This window comes from Tuber melanosporum (assembly GCF_000151645.1).
Source record: "Tuber melanosporum whole genome shotgun sequence assembly, scaffold_55, strain Mel28".
Taxonomy (NCBI): domain Eukaryota; kingdom Fungi; phylum Ascomycota; class Pezizomycetes; order Pezizales; family Tuberaceae; genus Tuber; species Tuber melanosporum.
In genome coordinates, this window is record NW_003299101.1 from 164,363 (window position 1) to 183,067 (window position 18,705).

An 18,705-nucleotide genomic window follows, 5' to 3' on the forward strand; every position below is an offset into this window, starting at 1 on the left:
TGTGGAATTGTTTACAGTGAGATAAACTTTGATGTGAATCAGATGGAGAGTACTCTGAAGGCATTGGAACTTTATTCACTTGGTCTTCGTTCCTCCTCTGTTGTCTAACATTATTTTTGACTTTCTTCTGAGTCTATATATTTCTATTTCTATTTTCCTTTGTTTTAGTGGTTAATGTTATAACAATATTTGTTTCATCTTTTTAAAATTCACCTGGGGCATATCAAGTAGTAGCAACTCCACTGGCAGCGGCAATGTACAGTACATTGATATCATAAAGTCTGGTAGCTCAGGGCTAAGTGAGTGTATTTGGCTGCAACCAGTAGTACCCAATCCAGGCGTGGGGTGACATTGCTTACTAGTTTGAGTAATGAAACATTTCAGATGAAACATTTTTCGCCGGGGACGGCGGGGCTATAGTCCTTTGCACCGGGTCGCGGGGCAAGTTTTGAAAAAGACCGGACGGGACCGCTCAACGCCGTCCACCGCGGTCCGCCTTCAGGACGGACGGACGGACTGCCCCGTTGGGAACACTGGGTTCGAAAGCCACTTATTCAACTATATGCTTATCTAAGACATGGTTCGCATGTGGGTTACCATATTTTCTGGCTAAAGCTGGATTGTGGTGGGTGAGGATTTTCTTAAACCTGCCCAATTGTGGCTCTCCCTACAGTGTCCGGTATTGGACTGGGAAGCAGGTCAGGATGGGAAGTGAATCACTTTATACATCAATTTTACTCAAATCCCCACTGCAGAATTTCGACGAAACTGAAGCTCTGAATTCAGCTCAAAAAAGGACAACACCTTTTCCAATTGTCTATGCCCCCCTGTCGAGATTCTGTGACTGGGTCCTCGAGTTTGGACCCCTGTCTTGGTGACTTGTTTTCCCTGCTGGCCTCTCCCATTCGTTCGTTGGGGAGTTTTGAGGGTTCCACTACAGTCATCTTGCGAGATGGGGATCTACCATATTGTAGCTTTGTCTACCATTTCTCGATTGAAAGTGTGGTACCACACGCGCATGCTACCAGTTGATGCAAAAAGTACTGAGTATGGTTCTATACTTTGGCATTTTTTTTTTACTGAAAAAACCTAAGCAATTGTGAAACCTACAATGCTACTTGCTTACGAGTGAGCACTGAGCTATAAGTCATTAGAGTTGCCCATTTTGGTTATATGATAAGTGCCTAACTACTTGGCCATTCCAAAAGTGTCCGGAAATCTTAGTGTTTCCTAGGCCGATGGCGTGCCAACATTTCCGGATACTTTTGGAACGGCCAAGTATGCTCCCAGTAGTCGTATACATAGGGTTCTCATATCATACCCTCCCGAGTACCCCCAGCCCTTAGAAATGCTTTGCTAACCCCCACTTCCGTATCATTCAGAAGAACGAATTGCGATAGAGTTGTACAATATATCTAGGAGAATATCTGAAAACCGTTAGTTACTTAAGTAAAAGGCTCTTCCTGTTCCCATGCTGTTAATAGGTATAGTTCTTGAGGTACGGGGAAGGGTATGATAGTAATTATTATGGGAACTTCACGGATGCTACTGTAGTCTACTGCCAACCCAGCTCTGCTCAGCACTGATCGACGGGCCCCCGTTTGCCGTTTGGTCACTTGCTGCCTTGTCCGTCTGCAAACCCTAGCTGTGCAGGAGAAGCCCGGGTAGGCGCAATTGTGGCGTTATACGAACCCTTGGTCTTATATCGATCATCCCTGAAGCAACAGCTGCGTGCATAATGCCTATAATGCTTCGTTCCCCGAGTATCCTTAAGACCCTTCCCACTTGGTCTTTTTTTTTAAAAACGTCTCCAAGGTGTGAAAATATTTTGCACCACATACTATACGTACTCCGGAACTTACTTGCCTACTCAATCTCCTCTTGTAATGTGATTAGGTCTTATTCTCCCACCATATCAGCTCATCGGATAGAGAGACTCGGAGCAGGTGCAATAGTTGTGCACTAGTAAGTTAACCGGCAGGCCCAGTCTGCGAAGCGTTCCCCAGATGTTTAGCGGAAATAGGACCTTTGGTCCGGCACCACGCCGCTGTCTCATGTTAAAATCAGCGCTCTTGACATCCGGAGCAGATGGAGCTAGAATGGCCACGATTGCTAATTTTGGCCCTTGTCACATTGATCCAGAAAGCCCGGTTTGGATGGCAGTCTTTTATCCTGAGGGATAGACGATGGAGCCTCCACGTGGAGGAAAGCTTGGAATGCACAGGCGAAGCTGGAGCTGTCACTCCCTGAGTGCCGATATTGGAAGATTTTCCTTTCGGAGGTCTATCGGAGGGAAGAAAAATTTTTCTATAGTCTTCACCAGTTGGGGGGCGCCCTCCAAAGGACACTAGAACAGAATTGCGCCTTAACCATCAGGTACGACACAGGTACTCGTACAGCACGGCTGTCGACTAATTAGCCGTAAATCAATGGTTGCAAAGGCTAGACGCCATCCGACCCTCTGCCCAGCCGTCGGAAATCCAGTCCAGTTGCACAGATACTCTACAAGTGTCTATTGGGAATTCAAACTTAGGGAAGACTATGTTGGAAGTGATGGGATTCATTATGTAGCATATGAGCCTAGGCAATCCCGGGAGCCAGATATCCAGAATATGAAATGAATTGACCCTGAGGGCACCTGTGCTTGGGTATGTTGAATGTCTTACGCTATAATATTCCCCCCCCCAGCTAGCAGTAGTTTACTGTGGTCAATATTTTTACTGCTCGTACCGTAAGTTACAGCACGACATGCATACACAAGGCCGCCAGATATGATAATTTTCGCCAAGACTGATGCGGCTCCTCGGTAAGGTGACGTTTCAAACCGTGTACCAGGTGTATTCGAAGGGTGTCAAGAAGCCAGGGCAGTCAGTGGTTTGTAGAGCGAAGCTGGGGGCATTACACGGTATCATTTTCGGGATAACTTAGTTGACCTACTGGCCTGGGTAGGTATAGTACTAGGGTAGATCATGAATTCATGGTGCGGAGCAGGGGTGGTGCCAGGTGGTACACTGCAACCGAAGAAACATTTCAACAGAAAAATATGTGTTATGGTGCAGAACCTCTTAAACTAAACCCTTTACCAAGATTTCCTCTCATGATGGTGTTTTTGGCTACAACATCCCTAGAAAAGAAATAAAATATTAGATAGTAGACCAATATATTCTCTAGATATGGGTAACAAATTTTCAATGGATTGTACAAACCCCTTAACAGAGTTTTGTATCAATCAATAGTTCCTAGAGTGTATAAAATGCAATCAGGATTTAAGGAGTTACTTACCACACTACAACCAGCCTTTAGGAGTGTTTAGTTTTATGAGCTTATGAATTTATCAATATTCATTATCATAGTTTTGCTTGATTGATCTTCCTGGTCCAAAGAGAAATCATTATTCTAATAATGTTTTATTTGAAGTGTACTACATCTACTGAGACATTACTAGTGCGGTGTACCATGAATTCATGATATACCCTAGTACACCATTCACAGTTCGTACTGTACAGTACGATACGTCAGTCCCGAGCCTTTGGTGTAGCGCTTACCTAATCCGGGCGCTAACCGATAGCGGATGAAGGACAGCTGGGTGAGTATACCCGTATACCCACTATTCTTAGCCAACAACCGCTCCTTAGTGCCAGGTGCTCTCACGGTCGGTTGTGACCCCGCAAAAATGGGGACAACGAAAAGCTCTTAGTTGCTTCGCTCCTTTTCCTGGCAGCGTTTGGAAATTTGGCGGTGATAGGACGTCCATAGGGCTGATATAGATAGTCTATAGGTTCATGACCTCTCACGGTCGGTGTGAGGATATATGTGTCACGTGATTACAAAAAATCTTGGCACAATAGTTGATTGAAGTGTTCACTTTGTTTGCTTCCTTGCCAACCTTCTTCCATCCTCTCGCGGCGTTGACACCGCCATCGGCCACCCTAGGAATGTGCATTCCCAATGTATATCTGCTCAACCTAGGCTCCCCACATATTGCTCTTCTCATCAAATACTCCGCCACCCCACAGAGCTGGTGACATGTTCACCACTGAATAATCCCCCCTTGGGTTGTGGAATGAGCCAAAAGTTGCCATTATTGTATTTGAGGTGGCAGATGGCAGGGGGGCCGCGTGGGCGACGCCCCGTGATTCATGATTTCATATCCGCCCTTATCCATTCCCGAGACCGGCTGCAAGAATAAACCGAGTAGGAATCTGGAAGTTCTGAGTTCTTGAATATGCTCCCTGCTCCGGAATAAGTTTTTCCCGTGCCACCTACCGAACACACGTGGGAGGCCACGCACTAAAAGCACGCTAGCGCTAAATGGTTTTCTTTACCTCTTGCTTTCTCCTCCTTCATTCGTTTGCTTGCTCCGCTCACCCACACTACTCAACATACACTCACCTACTTCCCCAACCGAACTCTCCACCTGCTTCACTCGTTGCTTCCTTTCATCTAGCTCTCATCTGGTTTGTCTGTACACTTTGTGTATCATACTTCGTATATTCAATTCATTTCTTCTTTCCGGTCTTCCTTGCCGGTAAAACTGCCGTTTCGATTATTACAATTTCACAGATCTTTCAACACTACCCCCCACCGTCCCCCGACACTCCCATCGCTCCCCACCATTTCCTATATCGTCTTACGCCTGCCCTTGCAAGCCACACCCCGCAAGGCTTGACATTTTGAGGTATCGCTGCCCTGGACGGAATGCTAGATGCACCCCGGGCCCGTCCGGGGCTCATGGCGGTCCCCCCACCGGGCAGACAGCAGAGAAGCGAAGCCTGTCGCAATGTGCGCCCCCTGCAGAGACCGACCAGCTCACAATCTCCCTTTTTTTTTTCAGCTCGATACAAAGTTACTGTACCGCGGACACCCCTCCTATGAGATTGCAACCACAACTCCCACCAATTTGCTCCGCCATTTGAGCTTGATATCCTCTCCATTGCGCTCGTGTCCATTGCTACATTTACAGTGAGCCACCTGCTCACTGTGAGTGCAAACTGATACAGCACCCTCAGACCCAACAGCATACTTACTGGGACGATGTCCCATGGTTCAGCTATGTTGGGGTATCAAAGTTTAGCTGCTCTGAATGCGATCTTTGGATACAGTTAGTCAACAAACTGGACCAGCGACAGTATTACACAAAAGGCTCCCACGGCAAGTGGTATTGGCCGTCGGGGATACCCGCCGTAACAGAGCAGAGGCTAGAGAATATTCTAGTAAAAGGACTTGTGCAGAACCACGCCACACACTTGTGGGCGAGGGGACTGCTGGGGCTAGACTCAGGCCCTAGTTAGTGATGGGGGCCACCATATCATTTTCGAGTTTTTCTCCAGCAGAGCGTGCTCGGTCATCTCGAGAATCCACTATACTCGATATTGTCGGACAGTGGCCACAATCAATAACTCGACCAGGACCCATCAATAATTCAACCATGGGGTCCTCTCGAGCAGATCGTGATTGAGCAGAACCCTCATAGTTTGCTCGAGTATGCTGTCCTTCACTAGGACCAGATTTCGATAGCAGCACCCCACCATCACGAACCGAGGGACCCGACGACTCGAGTATTTCGGAGGATGAGACTGCTAGTGCTGGAGGTGAGTTAGGTTATTCAAGGCTGGAGCCATTTTGGAACTGTAGGTCACGTTCTTGAGAGCATTTGTATCATATAGCCAGGATATGGGAAGGCAATGGTACGAGGAGGCAATCCCATGAAAATCACCCGTTTATCTTATTTTCACTAACTCACTTATGTGTTACCTCTTAGCCTGTGCCCGTGGAAACGTCTGCTTGTTGACGCTGTCCCATGGAGGACATATCAGGAAAGCCGGCGCTGAGCAGGCTGCGCATGCTCTTATCTCCCTCTATAGCAATACATTCCTGCTCCCAATACAGCTCATTTCCACCAGTCCCGACCGATCAACTGCTCCATCTTGTATGCTAGCTTATTTACCGCTACTCGTACCACCTCTAGTTTCTTTTCACTATCACTTTCTAGGTTTCTCTTGCTTGTTACCACCGCCTCCAAATATCACTGTTTTCGGTTCTTGTTAGAAGGGGATCTACCTTAGAACTTGCTAGTCTAAAAATGTACGCTCCAACCCCTTCACTCATTTTTTGATCCTACCCCCCTTATTTGCAACATTGCACATGAGCGTCCATGGTGGTATTTATAAACAAAAGCCCGAAACCAAAAGAGAGGTGGCAACTGTCTCATGTAGCAAGGAAAGCGAGAATAATATTCAACAATACATATTAAATTATGGCTTCCTACTATAGGAGTGATAATTCCATCCGCCGTGTGAGTGAAAATACCGCTATGACTCCAATCAGAGGGAGAAACATCTGCGTTCGCCAATTCAAAGAAAATATCGCTTCAGTACCCGGAAGCAATACCTGTACCTGTAACTAACTATCCCTGAGTCCCAGTGCTCCCAAGTGATCGGCAGAATGAGGTCCCAGTTTTATGCCCTAGTCCTTTTTTGAAGGCCTGAGACTTGGCCTTCGGTCTCCGAGATAAAGGACAGTCGCACCCCGTTGTCCCAGATGGTCCCGTCCAGAAGGGAGATTTGGAAGTTGGAAGTGGAAGCTCTTGGCGAATATTTGAAAGGAAGAAAATTACTTGAAGGCAAGAAGTTTGCGTCATTGCGTATTAATTTGCTTTTTCCCTAGAGCTGCCCTGAGCATGATTACCAAGGCTTCGGACTTCTGGCTTCTTTCCGACTTTTTTTTACGCTCAGGGGCGCCATCACTCTACTACCGTAGTACGGTATTGTGGTAAGAGCGGTTTTCATTTGTGAGGAATATTCGCACCACCACTGGCGCGAACATCGTCGCACACCATTTGATTACAACTTCGGAAACGGGGGACCGTCAAAACAAACCCAATATTAGTGAGTTGTATAGGTCTGCGGACGGAGAAATTACTCGTAAGGTTGCGACGTTTGTAAAACGGACCGTTATCACATACCCCCCACGGCCCTGAGACTCTGGGCAATTTCTGGCTGCATGCAATAGCAGTCAGCTCTGCAAACACCACGGTATTGCGTCTAAAAAAAGGTGATTCAAGTGACAGGGGGTATCTGATAGAAAGTACTAGTACTAGTACAGTACTCGAGTAGGCTCACACTTTCCTGGATACCGGTACAGAACGGTATCTGCTTGTCAGCCGTACAGCGCACGGAAGTGCAGTTAGAATAGAATCATACCTCCACGAAATCTCTCCACACACCGGTACTCTAAATATTATATGTTTCCTGCTCCGCCCGACTGTCATACTCGTACTCTGTATTTCCCCGGATTCCAAAAGTAGTTAATCGGGAGGCCTTGGGTAACAAAGGTGAGACAGGGTGGAATCTCTCATCCATGCTGCTACCTGGCTCATACTACCGGTACCGATACCGTAAAACATGAAAAATTGGACAGTGGGTGCTAGGTCGTTAGGCCTTCCTTTCTCGGTAAGTTCATGGAATCTTTGTTTCCTTTTTTCTTGTCATGGAAGGGGGAAAGGGGCAATGTTTTCACTGTGCTTTTTTCTCTCCCTACTTCCAGAGAAGGAAATTTTGGACTACACAGCACACCATCCAATCATTCAAATTTTTACGCCATTCGGCAATACCCCACTCCTGGACCCCTCGAACGGACTTTTAAATGTATCGTAGCACAATCTATGTGCCACCGGGTTTGCGTGACATTGCGTGCCGGGTGGTTGAAATGAACAATCACAATCTCACCCACCCGTTGTCATACAAATAATCCCGATGCCGGTATTCCAGCAACTTGTTCCACGGGACAGTTTTTTCTTCTTATTTTCTTCCAGGGCCTAGAGATTAGCTGGGTAGTGCACATCGTGTACTCTAGTACCAGCTTCGACAGGGGGTGAGAGATGAAATGACTGTACCCCCGCGGTTAGCATACCATGTACGAGTGGTACCGGTGCGGGTGCTTCCGTTCCAGAAGGTTCACTGCTCCCCTCCCCGTATTCCTCCCCAAAAAACACCCCCCCCCCGATGAAACATCTGCGCCTTCCATCTACGAGTACCAGAACTTCGGACCTTCCTACCGTACCGGTACTAGGTCGAACCGCCAATGGGTGTCGTCACATCATTTTCTTCCGCCACAACTGCACTTCTCCCACCCTCAACTGATTCATCCACGATCGTCCGATCTCAGGAATCGAGGCAATCAGCTCCGGGGCCCAAAAAGGCGTTTTCCGGGTGCCAAGTTTCGAGTGGGACGCCGGATTGGTTTATGTAGGATAAATTTATGATATTAAGAGTGGGTCTACCAGATTTGTATGCAAAAAAGGCGCTAAACAAACCAATGTCCTCCAGCTTGAATAGCTTGCATAAACGCTTTTTTCAACTCCGGCGGGGAAATGCCTCTAATGGACTACTCGAGTACTCTTTTCGGCTGTCCCGCGGTAAAAATATCCGCTTCGGTGAAAATAACTAGTTACCCCGCATTTAGAAGCTTCCAGGCCAGGGGGATTCCCCCCCACACTACTCAAGTACAACTTTTCCGCGTAGGATGTCCATCTGGAGGGTGCATAATTTCTTTTGGGGAAAAATCTATCATACTCGAGCACCGTGCCAGTACGAGTATATGATATCAGGTCCACCACGAATACTCGAGTATAATGTGCAGAGTGTGTATTCTCATCAGACTTTCACCGCACAGATGCTGCTCTGAGGTTAGCCAAAGCCCTACCCATGCATACTGGTAGGTTAGGAGTTATTACTCGTAATTTTCTGACGTTTTCAAACACGGCTACTATTGCATACCACCAAAGCATTGAGGCTCATGCAGATTTTTTTTGCGAGAACTCGAGAGTCCCTCGAGCACAGCACCGTCAATTCGGCCTCCGGATTTTGGTATTTTTCTGCGCCCCCGACAACTGATGGGGGAAATTTATGCAGGTTGAATAGGAATTGCTCGAGTACCGTATACGAGTAGAAGGACGAAGGGCAAGAAGTTATGGAACAGTTATTCGCGGTTAACCGGCCAAATACATCCCTGTCAGCCCATGGCTGCCTACCCTTGTACAGTCGTGTCCGGAAAGTTTTCGTACCCTCGCATGGCAACCGCACAACCACAACCCCCAACCATAAAAATTTCAAAAAAAATGTAAAGAATTCAATTAAAGAAAACATGATAGTATTGCTAGTAGACAATAAAAAAACATTATTACCATTTTGTATGGCCTCCATTTGCATCCAGTACAGCTTGCATTCTCTCAGGCATCTTATCTATCTATCCATCCAACTTCTCTTGGGGAATTAAATCCCACTCTTCCTTTGCTGCCTCAAACAATTCAGCTGCACTATGAGGCCTTCTTTCCAGTCTGGAGAATCGCTTGGTAAGGGCTCTTTTGAGTAGCGCCCATGTGTTCTCAATAGGATTGAGATCTGGTGAGTTGGGTGGCCAAGGGAGTTTTTTGTAACCACAGTCTGCTTCCAATTTTCGATTTTCCTTACTACCATGCCAGGAAGCATTGTCTGCAGTAAGGTAGATATTGTCAGAAGGTCTATCCAGACCCTCTATAAAAGGGATAAGGTAAGGCTGGTGGATCTCAGTTGCATATTGGTGAGAGTTTAGGCCAAGTCTGTCTCTTTTACTGGTCCTTTCCTCCTCCCTTCTCTTTCTCACAAGAATTAACTCAGTCTTTCCTCCCTTCATCATTGCAGCATATACTCTAATACTAGTCCTTCCAGACTTAAAGTTAGGCTTTAAGTTTTTTTCTTCCAGCTTTTCACCAGGTCTAACTCTGATATTTCTGCCTGTTGGATTTGGATCATAAACAATGGTAGCTTCATCCACAAAAACAACTCAATTCCATGCCCCTTTCCAGTTCCTCCTTCTCCTAGCAAACTCTCTTCTTTTCTCCTTTTATCCTTTTCTCCAAAAAGGCTTTTTCCTAAGTATCAGAAGCTTAAAACCAGCTTCTGATATGGTCTTATCAATAGTGGTTTTACCAAGACCAATATTGGCTGTTTTGGTAATGTTGCATAACACTAAATGAGGCTCAGCATCGATAACTGACTCCACTATCTTTCTTTTTATGTTAGTAATTTTGGTTGGTCTTCCACCTCTTTTTGCATGGTGAGTGTTTCCACTCCTAGATTTAGCTCTTTCGATCACAGACTGAACAGTGAACTTGGATACACCTAAAGACTTAGAAATTTTGTCATATCCCATATCTGTATGTTTATACAGAGTATAAATTTCCTTATTCAGGTCTTCTCTTGCTCTTAGATTATGTGGAGGGGACATGGTGAGGAGGGTTGTAGTAGTGATGAGGTGTTGCAGGGTTGCACCTCAGGGGTATGAAAACTTTCCGGACATGACTGTACAAGGGGGGGGAAAGAAGTAGTGTGACACAGTAGCAACCGCTTCCCACAAGATCACAACTCTACTCCCAACCCCCATCACTACAATACTCACTATATCCCCCACTACCTGTCAAACTATTTCAGAAAAGCACTATGAGGGTAAAGGGAACCCGCAGAAGTGAGCGTAAGTAGTTTAATTAAATGAATATGTACATAAAGTTGAAATAATAATAAAATCAAATGATTTAGCGATTAGTCCACAAAATCTTGAGTGGCAGTGATCATTAACGAAGAAGTGACAGTGCTTCAAGTGGAAAACTATGTGTGATGACCGGATCCGTATTATTGCTCTCCGAGAATTAGTGGAGTGGTATTTCAGAAAGATAACTGCCGAATTGGAGGAAAAAATAGGCCTTAAAGTTCACCATAGTACCTGTGCTCGCATCTATCAACAGTATTGGGAAACAGGTAGTCCTTCCAACTACCAGCAAATAGGAAGACCTCCAATCTTCCAGGAGTCTGATCTACTTGATCTAAAGTCTTTTATTAAAGAAAATAAAAGAAATAGAAGACTCTCTTGGGAGGATATTAAAGAAGAGAAGGGATTAAAGGCATCATCCAGGACAATTTGGAAGGCAGCTAAGAGTCTTAATTTAAATAAAAGAAAACCACCCAAGAAGTAAGTACTTTAATGAAGATTCAAGTGTTTACATAACTAAAAGATATTTTAGATGGAGATTGCGCCCTAAAAATATTCCAATTAGATTTGGTTAGTATATGAGAAAAAGAGCTTAGAAACTAAGAGACTGGTCCAGAATCATATAGACTGATGAAACCTCATTCTCTACAGCTGGATTTGGGCAGAGAGGATGGGTGATAAGAGAACCTTCTGAGGAATATGATCAGGATTGCATTGATGAGGTCTGGGAGTCAGGAAGGGAGACAGTTATGGTATGGGAAACTTTTTGTAGGGATTTGAGGTCAAAGCTAGTGGTAGTACCAGGAAAGGTTAAAGTGGATTCTTATGAGTATACTAAGTATATTCTGGATCCAGTTTTAATTCCTTTCTGGCATGAGTGTTATGAGAGATTTGGTTGGACTAGGGTTATTGAAAATGGTGCACCAGGGCATAAAGGGTAGATTCTACCTCCTTATAATTATTGTATTTTCTGTTTTTTGATATAGAAATACTTACTTAAGAATATAATCTAACTACTGGTTTAATCACAGATATTCTACAAAGTGTAGAAAAAGGAATGGGGTGGATATATTGCCCTGGCCACCACAGTCACCAGACCTGAACTTAATTGAAAATATTTGGGGAGATATGGAAACTTACTTGGGGAAAAGGTATGGAAGAGTTGCAAGCAAGGAAGAGCTAATCAGAGCTGTGGAGGAAGCATGGAAAGCTATTCCTGATGGAAGGTTTATGGATCTTTGCAGAAGTATGCCAAAGTGGGTCAGAGAGGTTATTAGAAGAAAAGGGCACCAAACTCATTATTGATTTATGATTTTCTTTTTATTTTACTTTAAGGAAATACTAAGCATTTTTTAATTTTATCTCCTTTACTTATTTTATTTATTGAATGTGGTTGTGGAAAATGGTAGTACTATATGTTGTTGATATTGTTTCTGTACGGGAATTTGTGTTGCACGGGTGTCGCATTACTTTCTTCCCCCCCCCTCGTACTTGTACCCCGTCTTCCCAGCCTGGAATTGCTTTCCCTAACAACGAGGCTGCAAGCGAGCTAATAACTCTTCATCATCAATCGTTTCCAGGGATTTGTCCCCACCAAGTGCGGCTTGGGTCCTAATTTCCTACTACTGTACAAGTACGAGTAATGCAATGTGTGTGGAATTCTGGCACAAATTCTCGAGTGACGATTCGTGCACACCTTGTGCGGGATATAAATTTCACCAATAAGGGTTAGACCGTCTCGGAAGGTGTCTTTCCCGGGCAGCATCGGGGCGTTCTCTCTGCGTCTAGGTTATGCTGATAGGGCGAGACAATACAAGTACACATGGAGAAGACTGGAGAGGCTCCACTCTGTACGGTGAGCGAACGAACCTGCATTTCGTCAGAGTAGCCAATACCGTCAGGGTTCTGCACCCGCTTTCCCACTTCTTGGATAGCTCATGCTAGCTCAGAGCGGGGATTCCAATCAGGTCCGACTGTACATTGGGTCGGTGGATGCCAGCGCAGCGGACAAGTTTGGTAGGCGACTATGGCCCCGAAGACGTATCTTGGCATTATGCTTCAAGCTTCAGGGATAGTTCTAAAGCTGGAAAACGGGGTGAGCATGCCATCCGCCGTAACTCGACACGGGACCGATGGGCATTCCTTCTCCTCGAGGGGGATTGAGGGTTCAGGATAACACGACCGTACCACGCGGCAGCGAGTCCCTCCCTCCCCCTAAGCGCTGGACAACCGCCCCAAACGCGATGCAACGCGGGACTAACAATGCCTCGGCGTCCAGAAGCAGCGAGTAGCAGATGACTCATTCACAGAACACGGCGTCCTGCACTCTTTTTTTTCCCCCTGTCGCATGCATGCACATTATCGGGGGGGTTTGTCTTTATTGTCGACACAGAGCCAGGGCATCCAATAGTCTGCCGCCGCTTACACGCAATCAATCCCCCGCTGTCTTGTCCGTCTCTCGGTCCTATGGAATGTCTTAGGGACTCCGTTACCAAATAGCTGCACACCATTCCCACGACTCCAAGGTGGAGCGGGATGGGATGGGTGATTGGCTTACACAAGATTACAAATTCCGTGAGCCAGGAAGGCGGCACGCACTCACCCATCCGCACCCCCGCGGGGTCCACCCCTAATTCCAGCAGGTAAGGACATGCGAGCCACCCCCAAGCGGCTACCAGTACGAGTAGCCAAGTGCACTTCTCGCAGCGACAACAAATCTGGTATCATAGGAAAAAAAAGCACTGTTGACAAGCGAAGGGTTGGGGGCCTGTCACATCCGATGTCCGATGTGCTGCCATTCTCGCTCCTCCCGAATGGAGCTTGTGCGATGGAGTGCTGTTCATGTAAAGTAACTTAGCATATGATAACGGTGGAAGGGAAAAGTGTATTGAGCAATAGATATAAGGCATGCGTTCGGTCCCGGTATAACAGATGATACATAGTCCTTCAGTCCTCCTGTCTTCCGTGAAGTCTGGCTAGCAAAGTAAGTCGGATCGCTAGTTAGCTTAGGTTATGGTACGAACGGGAGATGCGATAAGGTACACTATCATCAGCTTCCCCATCAGATCAACCGACGTCAACAATTATCAGTCAATCAATCAATAACCCGCCCAACACCTTGTTTGCCAGGCAATATATACAGCCCTGCGTCACCAGGTTAGGAGACCAATTATCTTATTCCCCATCTTCAGCTTCCTTCCCTCTTCCCCTTCTCCATTGCCACCATTACCACCTCCATCATCCCCATCCATCATTGTCCTCTTGTTCCCTCCCTCGCACCTTCGAATAGACGAGATGGCTCGACATCCCCACCCTGTTTCTGGCCAGCTAGAGCCCAATCGGGAACACGCGAAGCCGTCGGATCTGTCCCACCACTTTAACCGTGTTACCCGTGAGCGAACTGCAAGTGCAATCAAGAACTTGTACAAATATTTCCAGGCCCCAGGAATGATAAATTTGGCCGGTGGTATGTGCACCATCCATTGTCTGCGAGTAAAAATGCTTGTTATACCGGTTTGCTGACCGCGCCCTATAAAGCTCTACCGTTCCCCGGGTACTTTCCCTATGATACATTGGAATCCGCTGTCTCAACTTCAGGTCGCTTCCCCGCAAACCTTATCGAACAGCTTAACAAACCGATTCCCGTACTCTCCACCTCTCCGCCACCTCCTCCTAAAAGATCATCCCCCCTGTTTTCTTTCTTCAGGCCATCACCGTCTCCGTCACCGGCTGCCTCCCCCACACCAAGGAAGACCTCAGGGAGTCCCGGCACAAGTTCCTCACATCTGATTGTTCCGAAATTCAAACCTGGAGGCCCACCGGGAGGCAGTATTGATGTTGCTACGACATTGCAATATGGCCAAGCTTCCGGCTTCGGTCCATTGGCCGAATTTATCAAAGACTTTTCGATTAATCATCTCCATGGCGGGAGGATCCCATATGAGAATCCGGAAATACTTCTGACGTGTGGTAATACCGATGGTTTTGGGAAGGTGATGCAAATGATTGCCGAGAGGGGTGACAGCATGCTCGTGGAGGAGTACACATATCCGAACGCTATCCAGACAGCTGACCCCTATGGTGTAAACATATCACCTATCAAGGTGGACGCTGAGGGAATGCTATCTGAAGGAAAAGGAGGTCTTAGAGATGTTCTCGAGAATTGGGACCACAGAAGATTCGGTAGAAGACCTCGCTTAATGTACACTATCACGTTAGTTTCTCCTCCCCCAAAACCTCGAGTGTTGCCATGACTGACCCTTGTCCTTGTACAGAATCGGTCAAAACCCCACCGGCGCCACACTTTCTTTGCAGCGCAGAAAGGAAATCTACCGTTTGTGTGAGAGATACGATGTGATCATTATCGAAGATGATCCGTACTGGTATCTCCAGTATACTGAATCCTCGCACCCCAAGGACGCCCAAACCCTGCCAGCCAACTCTACCGGAATGAGATATCCTTTCCTGGAAGCCCTAACCCCATCCTACTTGACAATCGACACCTCTGGGCGCGTCATCCGTCTTGATACCTTCTCGAAGACAATCGCACCCGGTTGCCGTCTGGGATGGGTCACAGCACAACCAGCTTTCATCGAGCGCCTGACTAGAATCACCGAGAGTTCCACTCAAAGCCCCTCCGGCTTTGCCCAAGCGATGGTAGTTCAGCTGTTGCGCAATATTTGGGGTATGGACGGTTGGGTCAGCTGGCTAGAGGGACTTCGTGCCGCATACGAGGCTCGAATGAGAATAATGTGCAGTGTCTTGGATGCATACAAGGAGAGCGCCATTGTCTGCGAGAGCAAAGACGAAGATTCCATGATTGTGGACAAAGTCAGAATGTATTCTTTCGACGAGCCCATGGGTGGGATGTCCGTATGGGTTCATATCCACATCACTTCCCACCCAGCGTACGCCGCATACCTCGCTCGCGGGCACACTAAGCGAGAAATGATGAACCAACTGTGGAAGTATGGTGCTGAGGAACACATCTGTCTCCCATGTCCCGGCTGGATCTTTGGCGCGAACAAAAACATCCAGGAGGACAACAGTGCTGAGTTTTTCAGACTCTGTTTTGCGGCGATCGAAGCCGAGAGAATTTTGGAGGCAACCGAACGATTTGGAAGGGGAATTCGTGAGTTCTGGGGACTCAACGCTGACGAAATCGAGAGCTGTTGTTCGGCGGATGGCGTGCCGGAGGCCCAAGGAAAGGAAGCCGCATGGGGGTTGGGATGTGGCGGGTTCGGGTGTTGAACTTATTCGTCTTTTTCATTAGTCTTTCGTTCATTCACTAGGGCGCAATTTTTCATACGGTGGGGGATAAATGGTTGGGAAAGGTCATAACATTGCATTGGGAAAGGGGAAATGGAATCGGAAATGGGATGGGAGGGAATTCAAGGGTATAAATCAGGATTCTTAGCATTTGCATTGTACTCGTACATATAAAATTAAGCTCTTTCTACCCCCTCACAAATCCAAACCCTGGCACCTGTACGGTACTTGTACTAGTACCGTACTAGTACAAGTATCATAAATAATCTGTCCGGGGCGTTATACGTCAGACCGTTAGTGCCTCATCCTTCTGTGAGACATGTCAGCGTTTGGGCCTCGTTGATTGGGTGGCGCAAGGAGGTTTGTGCGTTCAACTACGATATGAGGTTGTTGTTCCTGGACGGTGACCGGGGGCGTGAATCAACGGGATCATCCTGAAGGTACGATCGCTGACACTGGAGATCATTGAGTGGGGGTGGTGGGGTGGGGTGGGGTATTTCCAATACGAGTATTGACTGGGGTGGTCGAATTTTACTCCTTTGAATTGTTCATCATACGGACCCAGTACGAGTACCGGTACTCTACTCTCCTCAGCTACTAGGCATGAGAGACCTCAGACTGTCCATCTACTTCTATCATAGCGCAGGCAGAGATCGGCTGAATATTATAGTTGGTGGGTCAGTGGATAATTCTCCAGATTATCCTCGGTCTGAGCAGGGCAGACTTTCATTAATTACACATGCTAAGCTACCCCATCAGAGTTCGTTACAGTGGCGAAAAATGTGATAACTTTATTCCCGGAAGACTTCAGGTCAAACCGGTCAGTCCATGCTTGAATCTGTCACAAATTGGCTTACGGTGCCATCCTTGCTAGCTAGCTGGTTAAATAGGGTACGGTAGTCTAATCTCAAACTCACTCTGCAACTACTTGTACAGTACAGCAGGAATACCGGATCATTCACGCTCACTCGTCATAACAGACCTTTCGTTAACAACCACTTGATAGAAACAAGAAATATTTATCACACCCCGGCTATACTCGTATACAATTAATCCCCCCCCCCCACACCCCCAGCGTCTCTCTTCAAAACTCCGCCCGGAACCCACCCTTCACCACCTTGCTCCTCTTGACGACAAAAACGCCACGATCAATCGTGTTGACAACGATGTGTCCAGACTTAAAGTACCCGTACGAGGCCCAGGTTCCGACAAAAGTAACATTTGGCGAGTTGTCGTCGTCGGGGAAGACGTCGAAATAGGCGACTTCCTGGACACCGGCACCGGTCGGGTCATGGGGGATGCTGGTGATATCGAGGATGCGAAGGCCGGCGCCGTAGTTGGACTGGTAGGCGTAGCCCTTGTCGACGTACTGGTTGTGGTCGATCGAGATGGCCTTGGACTTGTAGATTCCCGACTGGATCGGCTTTTCGAGGTTGGAGATGTCCCTGGATTCGTTGAGTTAGCTGGGGAGCGCTTCGGTTCTCGGAGCGGACGTATGTTTAAGGAGGGAGACTTGGATACCAGATGTATGTGGTCGCGTGCTGGTCGGCTGCTGGCCCGACCCTCCTGATTTCATCGAGCTCGTCGTCGAGGAGGAGGAAGCGCTGATCCTTCTCGTCGAGAACCCATCCTTGATGGGTGTAATTGACGCCTTCGTATGAGGTTTTGGAAATGATGTTAGTGGTGGCCTTGTCCGTGATGTCGTAAATGGTCAAGCTGTCCTCGTTGTACCCGTAGCAAATCTCCTTGCCGACGTATTTAGTGTGTGGGCCCTGGTAGATTAGGCATTGTGCACTATAATCTCTTCAGCGAATATCGGTACAAGGCGGCAATGAGCGAATCCCTACTCGTGGACATATCCGTCACCAGAAGCGCAGCCGGTCTTCTTGGGCTTTGAAGGATCGGAAACATCGATAAATATCAATCCGGAAGCGCAAGTGTCGTTACGGGGCTGTCGGGATTATTTAGAACGTGTTAGGCCTCAATTGATGGGAGGAAAGTACTTACCGCAGCTCCAACTGCAATGACATGTTCACTTGCTTCGGCGATAACAACGTTGTGAGACCTGCCAATGGGTAGGTCATTGAACCAGCCAGTAAGGTCAGTGGCAATGTTGAAAGTCTTAGTTACCCTCGAGAGTGAGTCCCATCTAGGGCGTATATCAATTAACTAGAGCGCTGTATTATCAATAGCTGTGGGCCATCATCACCATCCAGGGGGGGATCATACCTTCCTCAGATCAAAGATCTGAACACCATGCCCAACAGCCTCCGAGCCGATGATAGCATAGTGCTTGTATGTCTTGATCTCTCTCCACCAACTCGGCACACTCTGATGCGGAAGGCGACCAAGATAATCGAGAGTGCCCTCCGCCTTCCCATAGACGGGAACCCAATTCCACCAACCTCTCCCGACAACCTCAGCGAAGGCGGCGCCGTCCGCCTGACCAATAATGACGAATTCTCTCCCTTCTAGTGTAATTCCCCAAATTGAGCTTCCTAAATTATTCGCGAAAGAGGGTTAGCCGGGGACCGCAGCTTTGAAAATCCGGAATGAGGTGGTGATATTGCCTAGTCGTGTGGAATCGTTTCCAGCACTTCCCAGATCCTCGTGGCTCAGATGTCCGGTGAGGTCAAGATTGAAGCATTGATGGCTGTTGTTGGCGCCGGGGCCCAGCTGAATGATCCCGTCTTCTCCACATTCCATATAATAGTTGTGGCTCTTCCATGCTCCATCAGCGAAGTAACCTTTTCTCTCCAGATCGTCCCAGGTGGCTTGCTTGGTGCGGAGAATGGACCCCATCACCTCTCCGGAGGAATATCTCGCGTGATCATCTTGATCGACTGGCTTCTCTCGGGCAAGGGAAGTGGTCGCCAACAGCGAAAGACCAACAATGGAAATGAAAATTTTCAT

General features: G+C 47.2%; 3 protein-coding genes; 2 read left to right on the forward strand and 1 right to left on the reverse strand.

Annotated features, from left to right (window-relative positions):
* Positions 1–4,311: 4,311 nt before the first annotated feature.
* On the forward strand, positions 4,312–5,299 carry GSTUM_00009291001 (uncharacterized protein; the record flags this gene model as incomplete). XM_002840604.2 has 1 exon in its annotated part: positions 4,312–5,299. The coding sequence occupies one exon, from the start codon at positions 4,312–4,314 to the stop codon at positions 4,675–4,677; it is 366 nt and encodes a 121-aa protein (XP_002840650.1). The 3' UTR covers positions 4,678–5,299.
* Positions 5,300–13,473: 8,174 nt separating this feature from the next.
* On the forward strand, positions 13,474–15,994 carry GSTUM_00009292001 (uncharacterized protein). XM_002840605.2 has 4 exons: positions 13,474–13,990; positions 14,062–14,215; positions 14,300–14,737; positions 14,799–15,994. Exons 1-4 carry the CDS (start codon positions 13,819–13,821, stop codon positions 15,772–15,774), a joined length of 1,740 nt encoding a protein of 579 aa, XP_002840651.1. The 5' UTR covers positions 13,474–13,818; the 3' UTR covers positions 15,775–15,994.
* Positions 15,995–16,876: 882 nt separating this feature from the next.
* GSTUM_00009293001 (uncharacterized protein) lies at positions 16,877–18,705 on the reverse strand (the record flags this gene model as incomplete). Its single annotated transcript, XM_002840606.1, has 6 exons — positions 16,877–17,237; positions 17,314–17,586; positions 17,640–17,743; positions 17,800–17,961; positions 18,022–18,290; positions 18,390–18,705. The coding sequence occupies 6 exons, from the start codon at positions 18,703–18,705 to the stop codon at positions 16,877–16,879; spliced, it is 1,485 nt and encodes a 494-aa protein (XP_002840652.1).